The 18,886-nt window shown below is 45.6% G+C and overlaps 1 protein-coding gene across 1 annotated transcript in view; it reads right to left on the bottom strand.

Annotated features, from left to right (window-relative positions):
- LOC108414747 (GDP-L-fucose synthase-like) overlaps positions 1-18,622 on the bottom strand; it is a 38,077-nt gene extending 19,455 nt beyond the window's left edge. Inside the window, exons 1-5 of the mRNA XM_037543769.1 lie at positions 18,581-18,622; positions 6,081-6,250; positions 1,585-1,699; positions 1,373-1,501; positions 1,210-1,283 (exon numbers count right to left, since the gene is read on the bottom strand). Coding sequence (XP_037399666.1) covers positions 1,210-1,283; positions 1,373-1,501; positions 1,585-1,699; positions 6,081-6,229 — 467 coding nt within the window. The 5' untranslated portion in view covers positions 6,230-6,250; positions 18,581-18,622. The remainder of the gene's footprint in view (positions 1-1,209; positions 1,284-1,372; positions 1,502-1,584; positions 1,700-6,080; positions 6,251-18,580) is intronic.
- Between the last annotated feature and the right edge of the window lie 264 nt (positions 18,623-18,886).

The following is an 18,886-nucleotide window of genomic DNA, read 5'->3' as shown; positions in this document are numbered from 1 at the left end:
CTATTCAAACACACATTCTAGTTTTTATAACTATAAACCATTACCATTACCAACGGAAACACAGTCCTGGCAGAAGAGCTCAACAGAATTTAACCTTTTCCTTTTCTAAAGTTACTGAACACCAGAAAGAATTACTAGATTTGTTCATTAAATGGAGAAACTGAGTAAATCAGAACTCTAAGGAGTGTTGTTTTGTGGTCCTTTAACTCGATAGTAACTGTGCTAAGCCAGACAAATTGTGTCTTATTCATAAAGCCACCTTGGTGCATAATTTACCTTGCATGCATTTTCAGTTTTTATTAATGCATTTGAAATTGCTTTATCAAAGAGAACTCCAAGCTAGAAAGAGTTTGCATCGACATTCTTGCCTGTTGCACTCATTCTCTGCTAAGATGCCTTTAAAAAGGTAATTAACCTGGTAGAGTTAAAATTTTTGTGGTCTTCCCAACCTGCCAGTCATCCTGTCAGGACAGGGCCAACAGCACTGCTCAGTGGATAAGACTATGAATAAAATCGAAACGATTGAAGAGTTAACAGCTATTCTTATTGTAGCAGATGAGGTGAAGAAGTGCATATGACGCTTACTGTCTTTATAAATGACCCGATGAAAGCATTTCATCAAAAGTGTGGCCAAGTTCTCTAGTTTTTCAGTCTGGTTGATGAACATGCACATCCAGTTCACCAGCTAAAATATTCATGTCCAGGTTCTTTTTCAAAATTTTTATCCACCTTAACCAGCGCTATGCTAAGTTCCCAAAAAGGACTGATCTACGGTTTTTAACAGCTGGCTAACATGAAACAGCTCATATTATTTTTTTAACGAAAGCAGAGCGTTCAAGACTAGTGGAATTTGTCTGATATACAACACTGTACCCTCACAATACAGTGACTGTTATCATCAATTTACTAGGTGGTTGTGTGACTTGCATGTGTACCATTACACCTACAAGTACAATTACAACTGAAAAGCAATTTGATGTGCACATTTTTGGTATTAGTAATATATCCACATCTGAGGAAAGCAATGTTTCTCAGGAAGAACAAACGGATGTTAATCCAGCAAACTTTCTTGAGAAAATCACATTCATTGTGTACCTCCTATGCTTCCTGCTTAAAATATCATAAACTCTGGCTCAAACTGTTTCCTGTTTCCCATTTTATATAAGGTACAAAGATAGTCAGTACAGCCAGTACATAGTGATTTCTAACCTGTTGTGGACATCAACCATTCGTTTGGCATACGCATATCCAGAGTTAGACTCATGAGGGGGACCATTATGGATCTGAGAAAGAATACTGAAAACGGTTAATTTTATAACAATGATTTTAAATGTGTGTGTGTGTATGTGTGCATAAAGATGTCACTGTGTACCATAGTCTCATCAATAGGATAGGTGGTCTTGTCTGGGAAGATGCAGGTAGACAGACAGGAGACCACTTTCACCACACCAAACTCATGTGCTGTTTGCAGCACGTTGTCATTGATACACACATTATTCCTCTGAAAGGTAATGCAGGCAGTGTTTACATTCGCTAACAAAACAAAGACTTACTTACATGTGTAAGCGTGTTTGTGTGCATTACCCAGAAATCCAAGTTCTGTCTCAAGTGTCGGAAGAGGCCTCCCACCATTGCCGCAACATGAACAACGCGTGTTGGACGATGTTTCTCAAAGATTGCCCTCGTCTCAGCTGCGTTTCTAAAACAGCAACATTAATGCATATGAAACACAACTACCATCAGAAAGACACTAAAGTTCCACCCAAGAGATACAAATCATGTAGTGTGGGCCAGATGTAATGTATAATTACATGCTTAATGCAACCACAGTATGAGGCCACGCCCACGACCCCCAAGGACAAGTGGCTTAGATGATGAATGAATCAATATTCTCTGACAAATAAAACAGAGTTTTTTGAACCCAAAGATGGAATTTTCTTGTTAAATGACCTTTCACTCTGCATTTCCTGCTTTACGCAAACTACTCATTACTTTGTTATTGGCAAAAAATGTCACAGCCATTGTTTGATCTACAGTCAAAGCCATATAGCCTAGTTCTTAAACACCCGGTGTACACTCAAATAATTGAAACAGAAATGTAAACAATTTCACACGGTTTCCAAATGCACTCGGTACGGAACTCAACTCAGACATTCAGGTCACCCCCACTAGCTGTAAATGACCACATTTCAAAACAGGGAGTGAAAAGTAATGACTTGATTTCTGACAAATTAAGATTTCCCCAAAATAAGTCATTACTCAGAAATAGTCACTTGCTTTCTTAGCTAATAATAATTAATTGTCTTCATATTCGTCATTATTTCTAAGCTCTTTACTAAGTTAAAATCAGTAGTTATTTCAATCTAATCAGTAAAGGTTTTCATCTCCATCCATCCATCCATCCATCCATTATCTTCCGCTTCTCCGGGGTTCGGGTCGCGGGGGCAGCATCCTAAGCAGTGAAGCCCAGACCTCCCTTTCCCCAGCCACTTCCACCAGCTCTCCAAGGGGGATTCCGAGGCGCTCCCAGGCCAGCTGGGCGATATAGTCACGCCAGCGTGTCCTGGGTCTTCCCCGGGGTCTCCTCCCAGGTGGACTTGCCTGTGACACCTCCCGAGGGAGGCGTCCAGGAGGCATCCTAACCAGATGCCCGAACCACCTCAGCTGGCTCCTCTCGACATGAAGAAGCAGCGGCTCTACTCCGAGTCCCTCCCGAATGACTGAACTTCTCATCCTATCTCTAAGCGAGAGTCCAGACACCCTGCGGAGGAAACTCATTTCGGCCGCTTGTATTCGCGATCTTATTCTTTCGGTCATTACCCAAAGCTCATGACCATAGGTGAGGGTGGGAACGTAGATTGACCGGTAAATCGAGAGCTTTGCCTTATGGCTCAGCTCTTTCTTTACCACAACAGACCGGTAAAGAGCCCACATCACTGCTGACCCAGCATCAATCCGCCTGTCAATCTCCCGCTCCCTTGTACCATCACTCGTGAACTCGAGCCTATCCCCGACCCAGAGAGGGCTCTCCACCCTTTTCCGCCTGAGAACCATGGTCTCGGATTTAGAGGTACTGATTCTCATCCCAGCCGCTTCACACTCGACTGCAAACCAATCCAGCGAAAGCTGAAGTTCGCGGCCTGATGTCCCCAATAGGACCACATCATCTGCAAACAGCAGCGATGTGACCCTGAGGTCACCAAACCGGACACCCTCCATCCCCTGACTGCGCCTAGAAATTCTATCCATAAAAATTATGAATAGAATCGGTGACAAAGGGCAGCCCTGACGGAGTCCAACTCTCACTGGGAATGAGTCTGACTTACTGCCGGCTATGCGAACCAAACTCCAGCTTTGTTTGTACAGGGCCTGAATGGCTCGTAGTAAAGAGCCATGTACCCCATACTCCCGAAGCACCTCCCACAGAATACCCCGGGGAACACAGTCGAATGCCTTCTCCAGATCCACAAAGCACATGTGGACTGGTTGGGCAAACTCCCATGAACCCTCCAGAATCCTGGAGAGGGTGAAGAGTTGGTCCAGTGTTCCACGACCAGGGCGGAACCCGCACTGTTCCTCCTGGATCCGAGGTTCGACTATAAGCCGGACTCTCTTCTCCAGTACCCCTGCATAGACCTTGCCAGGGAGGCTGAGGAGTGTGATTCCCCTGTAGTTGGAACACACCCTCCGGTCCCCTTTTTTAAAAAGAGGCACCACCACCCCAGTCTGCCAATCCAGTGGCACCGCCCCCGATGTCCACGCAATGTTGAAAAGGCGTGTCAGCCAAGACAGCCCCACAACATCCAGAGCCTTGAGGAACTCAGGGCGGATCTCATCCACCCCTGGAGCCTTGCCACCAAGGAGCTTCTTAACTACCTTAGCGACTTCGGCCTCAGTAATGGACAAGCCTATTCCCATGTCCCCAGACTCAGCCTCCTCACTGGAGAACGTGTCGGTGGGATTGAGAAGGTCCTCAAAGTATGCCTTCCACCGCCCAATGACGTCTTCAGTCGAAGTCAGCAGCACACCATCTCCACTATATACAGTGCTAGTGGCACACTGCTTTCCCCTTCTGAGTCGCCTGACGGTTTGCCAGAATCTTTTCAGAGCCGACTTAAAGTCAGTTTCCAAGGCCTCACCAAACTCCTCCCATACATGGGTTTTTGCCTTGGCGACGACTGAAGCCGCAGATCGCTTGGCCTGTCGATACCTGCCAGCTGCCTCTGGTGTCCCACAGGCCAACCATGCCCGGTAGGACTTCTTCTTCAGCTTGACGGCATCTCTCACCTGGGGTGTCCACCACCGGGTTCGAGGATTACCGCCCCGACAGGCACCAACTACCTTACGGCCACAGCTACAGTCAGCCGCTTCAGCAATGGAGGAACGGAACATGGCCCATTCTGAGTCAATGTCCCCCACCTCCCCCGATATCTGGTCAAAGTTCTGACGGAGGTGTGAGTTGAAGATCAATCTGACAGGTTCTTCTGCTAGACGTTCCCAGCAAACCCTCACTATACGCTTGGGCTTGCCTGGTCTGACCGGCATCTTCCCCCACCACCTGATCCAACTCACCACCAGGTGGTGATCAGTTGACAGCTCAGCTCCTCTCTTTACCCGAGTGTCCAAAACACATGGCCGCAAGTCCGATGACACGACTACAAAGTCAGTCATTGAACTGCGGCCTAGGGTGTCTTGGTGCCATGTGCACTTATGGACATCCTTGTGTTCAAACATGGTGTTCGTGATGGACAAACTGTGGTTTGCACAGAAGTCCAAAAACTGAACACCACTCAGGTTCAGATCAGAGAGGCCATTCCTCCCAATCACACCCCTCCAGGTCTCACTGTCATTGCCCACGTGAGCGTTAAAGTCCCCCAGTAGGACAATAGAGTCTCCAGGAGGAGCACTTTCAAGCACCATTTCCAAGGACTCTAAGAAGGCTGGGTACTCTGAACTGCTGTTCGTTGCATAAGCACAGACAACAGTCAGGACCCGTTCCCCAACCCGAAGGCGTAGGGAAGCTACCCTCTCGTCCACCGGAGAAAACCCCAACATACAGGCACCGAGTCTAGGGGCTATGAGAAAGCCCACGCCTGCCCGCCGCCTCTCACCATGGGCAACTCCAGAAAAGAATAAAGTCCAGCCCCTCTCAAGGAGATTGGACCCAGAGCCCAAGCTGTGTGTTGAGGTGAGCCCGACTATATCTAGCCGGTATCTCTCAACCTCGCGCACCAACTCAGGCTCCTTCCCCGCCAGTGAGGTAACGTTCCAAGTTCCAAAAGCCAGTTTCAGCAACCGAGGATCAGAACGCCAAGGCCCACTCCTTCGGACACTGCCCGATCCACAACGCACCGAAGGTTTTCTTCTATCAGGTGGAAATAGTCTTTCATACATAAAGCTGTTGCACCTGTGTTCATTTGCATGGAAGTTCATAACCCACTCAACAGACCACCGAAAGCATAAAGTGTCAGTAGACTGTGCTACTTAATGCCTCTCTTACTACATCTGCATGCATACTGAACTTGTTTATGGCGACATTATTTCAGTGCACCATTTACATTCTGTGACTATTGAGCACACACAGCTAATAGACTATCTTGCATGCCACCTTAGCTAATTTAAATCTGTGCTTGTGCATACGTCTAGACCACTGTGTTATTAGGGCATGCAGACTGACAGTTACTGGATTTGAAATAAGTCAATTCACTCCTCACTCCAATCGCAACTTACTGGAGCAAAGCTACATTTGATTTTAAGTTCCATTTGTTTGTAGGTGGGGGTTAAATTCTTATAATACTAAATGCTTGATGCTTTTCTCCATCAAGTCAGCCTGAGTGGGTGAGGCCAATAGTTAAACATCAGTCATTTATCATCAGAGCCAGTCAACTGGAACAACTTTTATCTTTTGATTGTTGCCATAGCAAATTCCACACCAACTCACCTTGGCATGACCTTCCAGGGTCTAGATTAGCTAATGTGGAAGAACAGCATTCAAAGGCATATGGGCAACATCACTTTCTGTTCAAACTAGATGTGAGTGACCTCATGTAATTGACAGTGAGATGGACAGCGTGACTTACGTTAGGTCAGCATCTTTAGATGAAAGGAAGATCCATTCTTCTCCTTCCCTCGCACCTCCTTCCTCCTTCACCACATGCTGTATGGCTTTCCCCACCAGGCCACTGCCCCCTGTCACCAGTACACGCATTGTCCCAATCTGCTTCTCCATCTGACAGGAAAAAGGTAGCAACTGCAACACAGTGAATAATGGCAAATGGTGGCTTCAACCAGCAAACATTAGCTTAATTCCAGGAGATGAACTGTAAACACTGCTTTACGTTTTTCTGACATGGCATAGTTGAATTACTTCTCAAAGAAGAGAGAGGAGACTGCTAACTTTTGACGTCAGCAAGTACAAAATGTAAACAGAGAAATCCCAAGCTTAAATGCAAGCTGTAACTTTTTTTAAACAATGTTTTATTCTGTTTTATCTGCTGAACCATTCCTTGTGGAAAATGTAGACAACTTAATGGAAAAGGAAGAAAAGTCCTGTAGAGTAAAATAAAAAAGGGGAAAAAAAAGAATAATGAGAATAATCTCAGTAATAATGAGATGTCTCAGATGGTTAACATATTAAAAAAATAAATAAATGGCATGTTACACCTGCTTTGATTAGCAGGGGTGGCTGTTTTTCTCCCTACCCTTCAGGGACCTGGTGACCATGTTCTACAGGGGGACTGTGGAGAGCTTCTTGAGCATTATCGCCTGGTTTGAGAATTTTAATGCCTCTGAGCGCAAGACCCTACAGTGAAAAGTGAGAACAGCTGAGAAGAACATCAGGGGTTCTCCCCCCTCCATCATGGATTTTTACACCACCAGCATTGTGGATGACCCCATCCATTCTTCACACAGACTTTTTTGATTGCTGCCATCTGGCAGAAGGTACCAGAGCATCCGTGCCACCATTGCCAGACTCTGCAACAGCTTTGTTCCTAAAGTGATCAGATTTTTAAACTCACAAGGACTGAACTAACAGCCCCCCCCACCCCCACCCCCACCCCCACCCCCACCCCCAAACCCCAAACCCCCCCACACACATACTCTACACACACACCTCTTTAGAAGCTCTACTTACAATACCTGGAACTTTGCTGCTAATACTTACATTTTTTTTTGCATTTACGGCATTTTGCTGACGCTCTTATCCAGAGCGACTTACAACTTGATCATTTTACACAGGGGGGGGCCAAGGTGGTGTTAGGAGTCTTGCCCAAGAGCCCTTAATGGTATAGTGTAGGGTGTTTGCCAAGGTGGGGATTGAACCCCAGTCTGCAGTGTAGAAGGCAAAGGTGTTAACCACTACACTAACCAACCAACAATACTGTGTTCCATCTCAGTAACTGATGTTGTAATCTGACCATATCACAGCATGTTTAATATCTCTGCACCTTATTCTCACTTCTTCATGCTCAGAAATGTGTGCTGTGTCGGTGCTGCACTGTCCTGTCTTTTTTCTGTGTCTAATGTCTGTTTAATTTATTGTATTGTTTCTAGTTTAAGGTTTTGCACACTTACATCTGCATGTTTGCACTTTGTCTGTATTGTCTATTTTGTTCCATGTTGCACCATGTTGATCCTGGAGGAACGTAATTTTGCTCCACTGTGTACTTGCACATAGATGAAATGACAATAAAAGCCTCTTGACTTGAAAAGATGACACTATATTTTGAGTGGTCCTTTTTAAATGAAACACCCAACGGACTATTAGTAACACGTCAAAAACATATGAGGGTTGGGATTAGGTTTCGGGTAAGGTTTGGTAACATTAGGTTTTACATAATGAAAGTAACATATGAACAATACAATACAATAATATATCAACAGAACATCTACAAGATATTTTCTTCAGTGTATTCAGATGCTTCACTACTGCTACTTACTGATATGATGTTGATGTGTTACTGATAATCCATTAAGAGTTTATTAATCATCTACAAAGGACCACTCCAAATAAAGTGTTATCAAAAAAAAATGTGGAGCTATCTGGGTAACTAAAATGCTAAAGCTTTTTTTCACCTGGTCTCCTAGAAGTAGCAGTGAAAACAAAAACATCCATGCCCTACTGATTAACACTGGTATAGCACGTTAATTGCTGTATGTTAAATCACTATGTTATGTACGGTATTTGACTAAAAATTAAAAGTGCACTATGTCAGATTTGTTTGTTAAAACTGAAAGAATTTGCATTACTATGTCAAGTAACTGTCTACTGCCATCAAGTTTTCTCTGTCATTCCAACCCTGATTGATTCTGGAGCAGAGAGAAACTTCATCCATGCTCAACTTATTGAACAGCTGTAGATTCTTGTGGAACCTCTGAAGACCCCATTGCGAATGACCGTTTTAGATGGAGATCCAGTAGGAGCTAAATACATAAACCAAAAGACTAAATGTCACGATTAGCTCCTCCCAATCCTCTCCATGTGTTAGTGTTTTGGTTTAGCCCATATGCGTTTGTTTTGGTTTAGCCCCCTTGTTTTGGTTTAGCCCCTGATTGTCTCCACCTGTTTTCCACCTGTTCCTCATTTTCCCTGTTTATTTAAGCCTTGTGTTTGCCCCTTGTGTTTGCTGGTCTTTGTTGGTGTTATCTGCTGTTGTTTGTACTGATCTATGTACTGTTGCTTGTTCTGTTGGATTCTGGTGTCTGTAATATCTACCCCCCGATCTATCCATGTTGGCTCTATGACCCTGGACTGTTACGGCTATGACCCTGGATTTGCCCTTAATAAATCTCGCTTATCTCCGCATATGCGTCCGCCTCCTCGCCCCCTGTTACACTAAAGCAGCTGGATTAAGTACTAGTGCTTTACGCTCTGAATCTCCTTTTTGGCCCTAGACTATTGTGTGTCTTATGTACAAAATATTATATATATATACGACCACAAGGTTGATGCTGTGGTGAAATGGCCCACTCCCGCTTCAGTCAGAGTTATAACTTTTTCTACGATTTGCCAACTTCTACTGATGCCTTATTTGAAGCTTCAGCTGCATTGCTGCGCCTCTCACTGCCCTTCTCAAAGGTCCCCCTAGAAAACAGGTACTTACTTACTTTTTAGTCACACAAACTCACAACCATGCAAAATAATAACAGAGATTGTGAACTCTTGGCCATTGTGCTTAATGCTCAAAAGATTCTAGAGTACCTGCATACAGCTAAACATCTCAATCCTCGACAAGCACACTGGTCATTATTCTTTTCTAAGTTCATCTCAACACAAATGCTTTGTCTAGAGTTTATCAAGATAACAAGGAATGAAAGAAAAGTCAGAACCTGGAGAAAATCCCTCCCTCAATTTTAGCATTTCTTCTATTTGTTGGGAGATTAATAAGGAAAGTCTGCTTGTTTGGTCTGCTTTCTTTGAGCACATAGGAGTTTCAGGTAGTCTAGCTTTGGGGTATCACCTGCAATCTAATGGCCAGTGTGAACGTGTGAATGAAGAATCTCAGTTCTGAATCTCAAATGTGATATAGGCAGAAATGTCTCAGAAGTCTTTGATAAGCTCAGCTACTGGTATTACCCCATATCAGTGTTTTCAACTCCAGTGGCTTCTTGGACAGGAATCTTGTTGGATGTTTCCACTGTGGACAAGTGCATGCAATGTAGTGAGGCAGTTTGGGAGAAAACTCACCAAGAATTGAGACTGTCCTTTAACGAAAGTCAGGCAGATTGTCACTGTGGAGACCAGGTTTGTCCACTAGGGGGTGTGCAGAAGGAAGTAGGACATTGAACCATAAATATGAGGTCATGTACGTCTAGGTTGTTGATGACAAACACGCATACAGACACCTGACAAGACAAGGTGTTTACTGTTTCAATATCTCAATCTCGATCTTGTAAAGACAAGATGTTGTTTCATGACGTGCACCCATTGGCTGCATGCCTTCAACTTGGACTGATATACGCACTGTGCCTAAACTTGTCCAGGTGCATGAACAGCACTTTTAATTCCTCTTAGGAAAGGCTTAAATGTCTGTTTGTTAAGCCATTATTTTTCCTTGTTTTAATGGGAAAAATAGGATTAGCACCTACATTTATGAAGTCATTGACTGCATGATTATAAACGATCACCTGTTGAGCTTTTTCATTTGAATGCTTTACAGCTGTTTAGTTTCTGTAAGTAAGTAACAAAGTACTTAAGTACATAGAAAACCTAGAAGATGAAGTCAAAAATGTGATCACTTCCCAAATACACAGTCTGAATAAAGGTACTGTGCAGGTACAGTTCTGTTCGCCAAGATACAAACAATGTTAATGTTTCTTCAAAGGTATTTTTTGTGGTTTTAAGGTCCAATTGTGTAACTTCAATACTTTTTTTTCAAGAAGAAGTACATATTTGTACCTTTTTATGAACTAATTTCTTAAAACAAAACAACAAAAAACTTGGAGACATGACAAGGGTGTGTGGCAATAACACAGTAAAAAATCTAACAGCAAATTAATGCGGCACAATTATGTTCCCTACTTAAAGGCACTGAAGACGTATGACGAGTGATAGAAAACAATGTCTTAAAACTGAATAGTAATTATTTTGAAGCATGATAAGATGAACTATTAGTTTACATCGATGGACTTGAATGTGTAAACGGTCAGTTTATCTCTTTCTCAGAAGAGGCAGTTATAGCAGTTACAGCCAGTCATACAGAATTACGTGTTCCCGAAAGCCTGAGGATCACTCAGTATGAAACCTCTAAGCTTTCACATTGCTTTCTCATTGAAAAGGTTACAACTGCTCAACTTGGATAGCAGCCTAGGCAAACTTGAAGTGGCTTGGGTACTAAAACATTGACCTGGGATCATCATATGTTATAATCTAATTGTACATGTTTTAATTTAATCTTTAATCCTAACCTATTAAAACAGTGTGAAACAATCAATCAGTTCCTGTTGCAGTTACAAATTGCAGAAAATATTTGGGATCATATCTGGGGAAAAAAATTTAATAATAATCAGTCTAAAAATACACACAAATAAGTACAATTACAATATATTTGCATGCAGCCCCTGAAACAATTTGTGATCTAGAACTGACCATCCAGCATCAGACCTTACCTGTCCTCGCTTATGCCCTTGTGTCTGAATTTCATCAAATCCTCACAGCAATGTTCCAACATCTACTATAAAGGTTTTGTGATTTTAACCTTGGAACACAATTTTAGACATGTACACTACCAGTAATCTTGTTGGTGATTACTTGATGCGTGAAAACCTTCACAAACACACGTTGGTATTTTTTTTTTTTGATTGACGCACTCAGTGCTACTCACAATTTTATATGCAATAATACTGTACTTCTGCTTTTGGGGCAAATATAGAAAATAAATGCATATAACTCCTCTCCATGGATCACCACCTTATCGTGGTGGAGGGGTTTGCGTGCTTGAATGATCCTAGGAGCTATGTTGTCTGGAGCAAAAGCTCCTGGTAGGGTCTCCCATGGCAAACTGGTCCTAGGTGACAGGTCAGACAAAGTGTGATCCATAATAACCCCTATGAGAAGACAAGAACAGGATTTGTGTACCCTGCCCGGATCAGGGTTACCGGGGCCCCACCCTGGAGCCAGGCCTGGGGGAGGGGCTCACCAGCGAGCGTCTGGTGGCCGGGCATTTACTCATGGTGCCCGGCCGGGCCCAGCCCGAAGGAGTTACATGAGTCCCCCCTCCCATCGACCCACCACCAATGGGAGGGGCAGTAGTAGGGGTTCGGTGCGTTGTGGATCGGGCAGTGTCCGAAGGCGTGGGCCTTGGCGTTCTGATCCTCGGTTGCTGAAACTGGCTTTTGGAACTTGGAACGTTACCTCACTGGCAGGGAAGGAGCCTGAGTTGGTGCGCGAGGTTGAGAGATACCGGCTAGATATAGTCGGGCTCACCTCAACACACAGCTTGGGCTCTGGGTCCAATCTCCTTGAGAGGGGCTGGACTTTATTCTTTTCTGGAGTTGCCCATGGTGAGAGGCAGCGGGCAGGTGTGGGCTTTCTCATAGCCCCTCGACTCGGTGCCTGTATGTTGGGGTTTTCTCCGGTGGACGAGAGGGTAGCTTCCCTACGCCTTCGGGTTGGGGAACGGGTCCTGACTGCTGTCTGTGTTTATGCACCAAACAGCAGTTCAGAGTACCCAGCCTTCTTAGAGTCCTTGGAAATGGTGCTTGAAAGTGCTCCTCCTGGAGACTCTATTGTCCTACTGGGGGACTTTAACGCTCATGTGGGCAATGACAGTGAGACCTGGAGGGGTGTGATTGGGAGGAATGGCCTCTCTGATCTGAACCCGAGTGGTGTTCAGTTTTTGGACTTCTGTGCAAACCACAGTTTGTCCATCACGAACACCATGTTTGAACACAAGGATGTCCATAAGTGCATATGGCACCAAGACACCCTAGGCCGCAGTTCAATGATTGACTTTGTAGTCGTGTCATCGGACTTGCGGTCATGTGTTTTGGACACTCGGGTAAAGAGAGGAGCTGAGCTGTCAACTGATCACCACTTGGTGGTGAGTTGGTTCAGGTGGTGGGGGAAGATGCCGGTCAGACCAGGCAAGCCCAAACGTATAGTGAGGGTTTGCTGGGAACGTCTGGCAGAAGAACCTGTCAGATTGATCTTCAACTCACACCTCCGTTAGAACTTTGACCAGATATCGGGGGAGGTGGGGGACATTGACTCAGAATGGGCCATGTTCCGTTCCTCCATTGTTGAAGCGGCTGACTGTAGCTGTGGCCGTAAGGTAGTTGGTGCCTGTCGGGGCGGTAATCCTCGAACCCGGTGGTGGACACTCCACGTGAGAAATGCCATCAAGCTGAAGAAGTAGTCCTACTGGGTATGGTTGGCCTGTGGGACACCAGAGGCAGCTGGCAGGTATCGACAGGCCAAGCGATCTGCGGCTTCAGTCGTCGCCAAGGCAAAAACCCGTGTATGGGCTCCGAAAAGATTCTGGCAAACCGTCAGGCGACTCAGAAGGGGAAAGCAGTGTGCCAATAGCACTGTATATAGTGGAGATGGTGTGCTGCTGACTTCGACTGAAGACGTCATTGGGCAGTGGAAGGAATACTTTGAGGACCTTCTCAATCCCACCGACACGTTCTCCAGTGAGGAGGCAGAGTCTGGGGACATGGGAATAGGCTTGTCCATTACTGAGGCCGAAGTCGCTAAGGTAGTTAAGAAGCTCCTTGGTGGCAAGGCTCCAGGGGTGGATGAGATCCGCCCTGAGTTCCTCAAGGCTCTGGATGTTGTGGGGCTGTCTTGGCTGACACGCCTTTTCAACATTGCCTGGACATCGGGGGCGGTGCCACTGGATTGGCAGACTGGGGTGGTGGTGCCTCTTTTTAAAAAAGGGGACCGGAGGGTGTGTTCCAACTACAGGGGAATCACACTCCTCAGCCTCCCTGGTAAGGTCTATGCAGGGGTACTGGAGAAGAGAGTCCGGCTTATAGTCGAACTTCGGATCCAGGAGGAGCAGTGCGGTGGTAGGAGCAGTCCCTGGTCATGGAACACTGGACCAACTCTTCACCCTGGAGGGTTCATGGGAGTTTGCCCAACCAGTCCACATGTGCTTTGTGGATCTGGAGAAGGCATTCGACTGTGTTCCCCGGGGTATTCTGTGGGAGGTGCTTCGGGAGTACGGGGTACATGGCTCTTTGCTACGAGCCATTCAGGCCCTGTACAAACAAAGCAGGAGTTTGGTTTGCTTGGCCGGCAGTAAGTCAAACTCGTTCCCAGTTAGAGTTGGACTCCGTCAGGGCTGCCCTTTGTCACTGATTCTATTCATAATTTTTATGGATAGAATTTCTAGGCGCAGTCAGGGGATGGAGGGTGTCCGGTTTGGTGACCTCAGGGTCACATCGCTGCTGTTTGCAGATGATGTGGTCCTATTGGGGACATCAGGCCGCGAACTTCAGCTTTCGCTGGATCGGTTTGCAGCCGAGTGTGAAGCGGCCGGGATGAGAATCAGTACCTCCAAATCCGAGACCATGGTTTTCAGGCAGAAAAGGGTGGAGAGCCCTTTCTGGGTCGGGGATAGGCTCTTGCCTCAAGTGGAGGAGTTCAAGTATCTCGGGGTCTTGTTCACGAGTGATGGTACATGGGAGCGGGAGATTGACAGGTGGATTGGTGCTGGGTCAGCAGTGATGCAGGCTCTTTACCGGTCTGTTGTGGTAAAGAAAGAGCTGAGCCATAAGGCAAAGCTCTCGATTTACCGGTCGATCTACGTTCCCACCCTCACCTATGGTCATGAGCTTTGGGTAATGACCGAAAGAATAAGATCGCGAATACAAGCGGCTGAAATGAGTTTCCTCCGCAGGGTGTCTGGACTCTCCCTTAGAGATAGGGTGAGAAGTTCGGTCATCCAGGAGGGACTCGGAGTAGAGCCACTGATTCTTCACATCGAGAGGAGTCAGCTGAGGTGGTTCGGGCATCTGGTTAGGATGCCTCCTGGACGCCTCCCTCGGGAGGTGTCACAGGCAAGTCCACCTGGGAGGAGACCCCGGGGAAGACCCAGGACACGCTGGCGTGACTATATCGCCCAGCTGGCCTGGGAGCGCCTCGGAATCCCCCTTGGAGAGCTAGTGGAGTGGCTGGGGAAAGGGAGGTCTGGGCCTCATTGCTTAGGATGCTGCCCCCGCGACCCGAACCCTGGAGAAGCGGAAGCTAATGGATGGATGGAACTTTAATAACTGTTCATGTATAGCAATAATAGTAGACACAAATTAAGATTTGCCTGATTTACCTATGTTCTGTTTTCCTTTATGAGTTTGACCCTGTGTCAACGTCATATCTAACTGATTTAATTATGCGTACAAGGCCAACCGCTTGCTCCCTGGATGCGCTTTCCACAGCGGTTCTTAAAGATGTGCTGCTGTCTGTAATAAATAGCAGTCTCGTTAGTCGTTTCAAAGTACTTCCTCATTTTTTAAAACATGCTGTTATTCCGCCTCTTTTTTAAAAAGCCTGGTTTAGATCTTTCAGTCCTCACCAATTTTAGGCCAGTTTCTAAGTTGGGTTGTCTAAGGTTGTCTTTTTTCAACTTTCTTCATTTTTAAGCATACATAATATGTAAGATACACTATATTACCTAAAGTTCTTTTGAATTCAGGTGTTCCAGTCACTTCCATGGCCACAGGTGTATAAAACCAGGCCCCTTGGCCTGCAGACTGCTTCTACAGACATTAGAGAAAGAATGGGTCGCTCTCAGGAGCTCAATGAATTCCAGCATGGTACCGTGATCGGACGCCACCTACGCAACAAGTCCAGTCGTAAAATTTCCTCAATACTAAATATTCCACAGTCAACTGTCAGTGAGATTATTACAAAGTGGAAGCGATTGGGAACGACAGCAACTCGGCCACGAAGTGGTCGGCCACGTAAAATGACAGCCCCACAAAACACCATTGGGATGAATTAGAGCGGAGACGAGCCCTCTCAGTACCTTTCTGCTTTCTGGCTGATGTTTTGGTCACTTTTGAATGTTGGTGGTGCTTTCACACTCGTGGTAGCATGAGACAGACTCTACAACCCACACAAATGGCTCAGGTAGGGCAGCTCATCCAGGATGGCACATCAATGCGAGCTGTGGCAAGAAGGTTTGCTGTGTCTGTCAGCGTCGTGTCCAGAGGCTGGAGGTGCTACCAGGAGACAGGCCCGTACAACAGGAGACGTGGAGTGACCGTAGGTGGGCAACAACCCAGCAGCAGGACCGCTACCTCCGCCTTTGTGCAAGGAGGAACAGGAGGAGCACTGCCAGAGCCCTGCAAAATGACCTCCAGCAGGCCACAAATGTGCATGTGTCTGCACAAACAGTTAGAAACCGACTCCATGAGGATGGTATGAGGGCCCGACGTCCACAGATGGGGGTTGTGCTCACAGCCCAACACCGTGCAGGACGCTTGGCATTTGCCAGAGAACACCAAGATTGGCAAAATTCGCCACTGGCGCCCTGTGCTCTTCACAGATGAAAGCAGGTTCACATTGAGCACATGCGACAGACGTGACAGAGTCTGGAGACGCCGTGGAGAGCGTCCTGCTGCCTGCAACATCCTTCAGCATGACTGGTTTGGCAGTGGGTCAGTAAAGGTGTGGCATTTCTTAGGAGGGCCGCACAGCCCTCCATGTGCTCGCCAGAGGTAGCCTGACTGCCATTGGGTACTGAGATGAGATCCTCAGACCCCTTGTGAGACCATATGCTGGTGTGGTTGGAGGTCATACAGGCACGTGGAGGTCACACACAATACTGAGCCTCATTTTAAGGACATTACATCATACATAAGTTGGATCAGCCTGTCGTGTGTTTTTCCACTTTAATTTTGTGTGTGACTCCAAAACCTCCATTGGTTAATAAATTTGATTTCCACTGATGATTTTTGTGTGGTTTTGTTGTCAGCACATTCAACTTTGTACAGAACAAAGTATTCAATGAGAATTGCTGAGTGTTTTGTCTCGTTGTGATCTCTCGGCGTTTTCTCTCTCTCTCTGTCGGCGAGTTCTCTCTCTCTCTCTCTCTCTCTCTCTCTCTCTCGGCGCGGTCTCTCTCTCTCTCGGCGCGTTCTTTCTCTCTCTCTCGGCGCGTTTTCTCTCACTCTCTCGGCGAGTTCTCTCTCTCTCGGCGCGTTCTCTCTCACTCTCTCTGCGCGTTCTCTCTCACTCTCTCGGCGTTTTCTCTCTCTCGGCGAGTTCTCTCTCTCTCGGCGCGTTCTCTCTCTCTCTCTCTCTCTCTCTCTCTCTCTCTCTCTCTCTCGGCGCGGTCTCTCTCTCTCTCGGCGCGTTCTCTCTCTCTCTCTCGGCGCGTTTTCTCTCACTCTCTCGGCGAGTTCTCTCTCTCTCGGCGCGTTCTCTCTCACTCTCTCGGCGTTTTCTCTCTCTCTTGGCGCGTTCTCTCTCTCTCTCGGCGCGCTCTCTCGGCGCGTTCTCTCTCTCTCTCTCTCTCTCTCTCTCGGCGCGTTCTCTCTCTCTCTCTCTCTCTCTCTCTCTCTCTCTCTCACCCCTGCACTGACCAGTGCTCAGGAGTCACAACCCTTCGGGTAGCACGGGGTGGTCAGTATTGTGGAGAATGACTCCAGACATCATCACGCCAGACTTACAGGACTGTGAATGGCCCCTTCCGAAGTTTGAGGGGGTGTCTGGAATGAACTTGGGGACAGAGTCTGGTAAGCCGCTGTGCACAGCCTGTGTGAAGGTGCTGAATAAGAGAAGACTGCGCTGCAGAACTGACACACTCTGGTGTGATGGTTTTAATCTGAGTGATGATGTGAAGCCAGAGTGGAGAGCACTATATAAACCACCATTACCTGAAAATGTTGCTGACCTGCAGTGGAGGATTTTACACGCTGGTGTCTCAGTCAACACATTTATTTCTGTTTTAAACCCTGAGATTTTACCACAGTGTACGGTTTGTCTTCAAAGAGAAACTGTATTTCATGCTGTTATGCATTGTTTTAGACTTTTTTGTTATAAGTACAACAAGAAAGAGAAGTCTAAGTGCCAACTGATCAAATTCATCCTTGGGCAGGGCTCTCTTCTCTCTCTGCCTCTCTCTCTGTCTCTAGCTCTCTTTCTTTCTTTTTTAATTTCTCTCTCTCTCTCTCTGAGTTTGAGGAGTGGGTGAATGAGCTCCTGTGTAACTAAAAGGTTCGAGCTGGTTAAAAAGGCTACAGCCCAGGCCAGGCGACACCTCCAGGGTAATAAGTGACCCCCCTCTTAAAGTTCTGCCGCTTCTTTATCCTCAAATCTTTTTACTTTTTTTTAAATTATTTTTTTTATTTTACTAGCCTCAAGCCTGTTGGTGTTGGTGTCTATGATGTCTGTGTTGCACAAAGGCAGTCAGTCATAGTTAAAGTAACACTCGTTAGTGAGTTTCATAAGTGTCTCTAACAGTTGAACTGAAATTGTAAGCCAAAATCTGGCATAGCTTGCAAATTCATCACATCTTACATATGTGTTATAGACATACTGGACACATTGTAATGATTTCACTTCAAAGCATGTCAAATCTAAACTGAACATAATGCTTTGCACATGCAACATTAGTTTTCCTTACTAACATGCAGAATATGTGCCAAAATGCAAGGTCTCTCCATTACACTTTATCATTTCGTTTTCATTTCATTTCATGCAAATGCATTTGAGAACACATTTGAATTTAAAACAAAACATGTGATAAAAGGAACGGCTGTACTGTGCCTTCATTGCACTCACATAACACTTTCATTACATGACTAATATACTTGCAGTACTTCAAACTGTGCCAGTTTGGCACAAACTCCCCTCCATTAAACGCATTATGTGAACACAATAATTGCTAAAACAAGATGATATAAAGAAAGCAACTGGATTTATGTGACGTTTTCTTGGCGTGCAACTGCTTAGAACAAAAACATCATAAGCATGTCTTTACATTTTTCTCTCATATGAGCTGGACTGTTGCTGTGATACTATGTTTTATTTTCAGCCAAATTTAGCTGTGACTTCCCTAAATGTGGCATTAAGATATGCTGAATTATAAAGAAAATCACTAAAAATATTTATTATAGAATTGTTATTTACCTTTATTTAACAGGTGACTCCAATGGGCTTCGACTGTCTCAGATTTCAAAGGTTTATCAAAAATGTTCTACTCCTAAAAGATATGCCGTAAATAATGAGACGATCTTCAACCAAAGGCTTCCCAGTCACAAAACTTTATCGGTTTCTAGATCACAATGATCAGCCTTGGGTTACTGAGCAAAAATATATATGTGTCCAGAAAATTAACATGCAAACATACGAACATAAAGTTGCTACCAGCCTCTGTGCAGCCTCTGACTTGAGTGAATTAATTGAGACAAGAAGGTGTGAAGCATTCGTTTTACC

The sequence above is a fragment of the Pygocentrus nattereri genome, chromosome 12, assembly GCF_015220715.1.
Source record: "Pygocentrus nattereri isolate fPygNat1 chromosome 12, fPygNat1.pri, whole genome shotgun sequence".
Lineage (NCBI taxonomy): Eukaryota > Metazoa > Chordata > Actinopteri > Characiformes > Serrasalmidae > Pygocentrus > Pygocentrus nattereri.
This window is presented reverse-complemented; position numbering and strand designations above follow the sequence as displayed.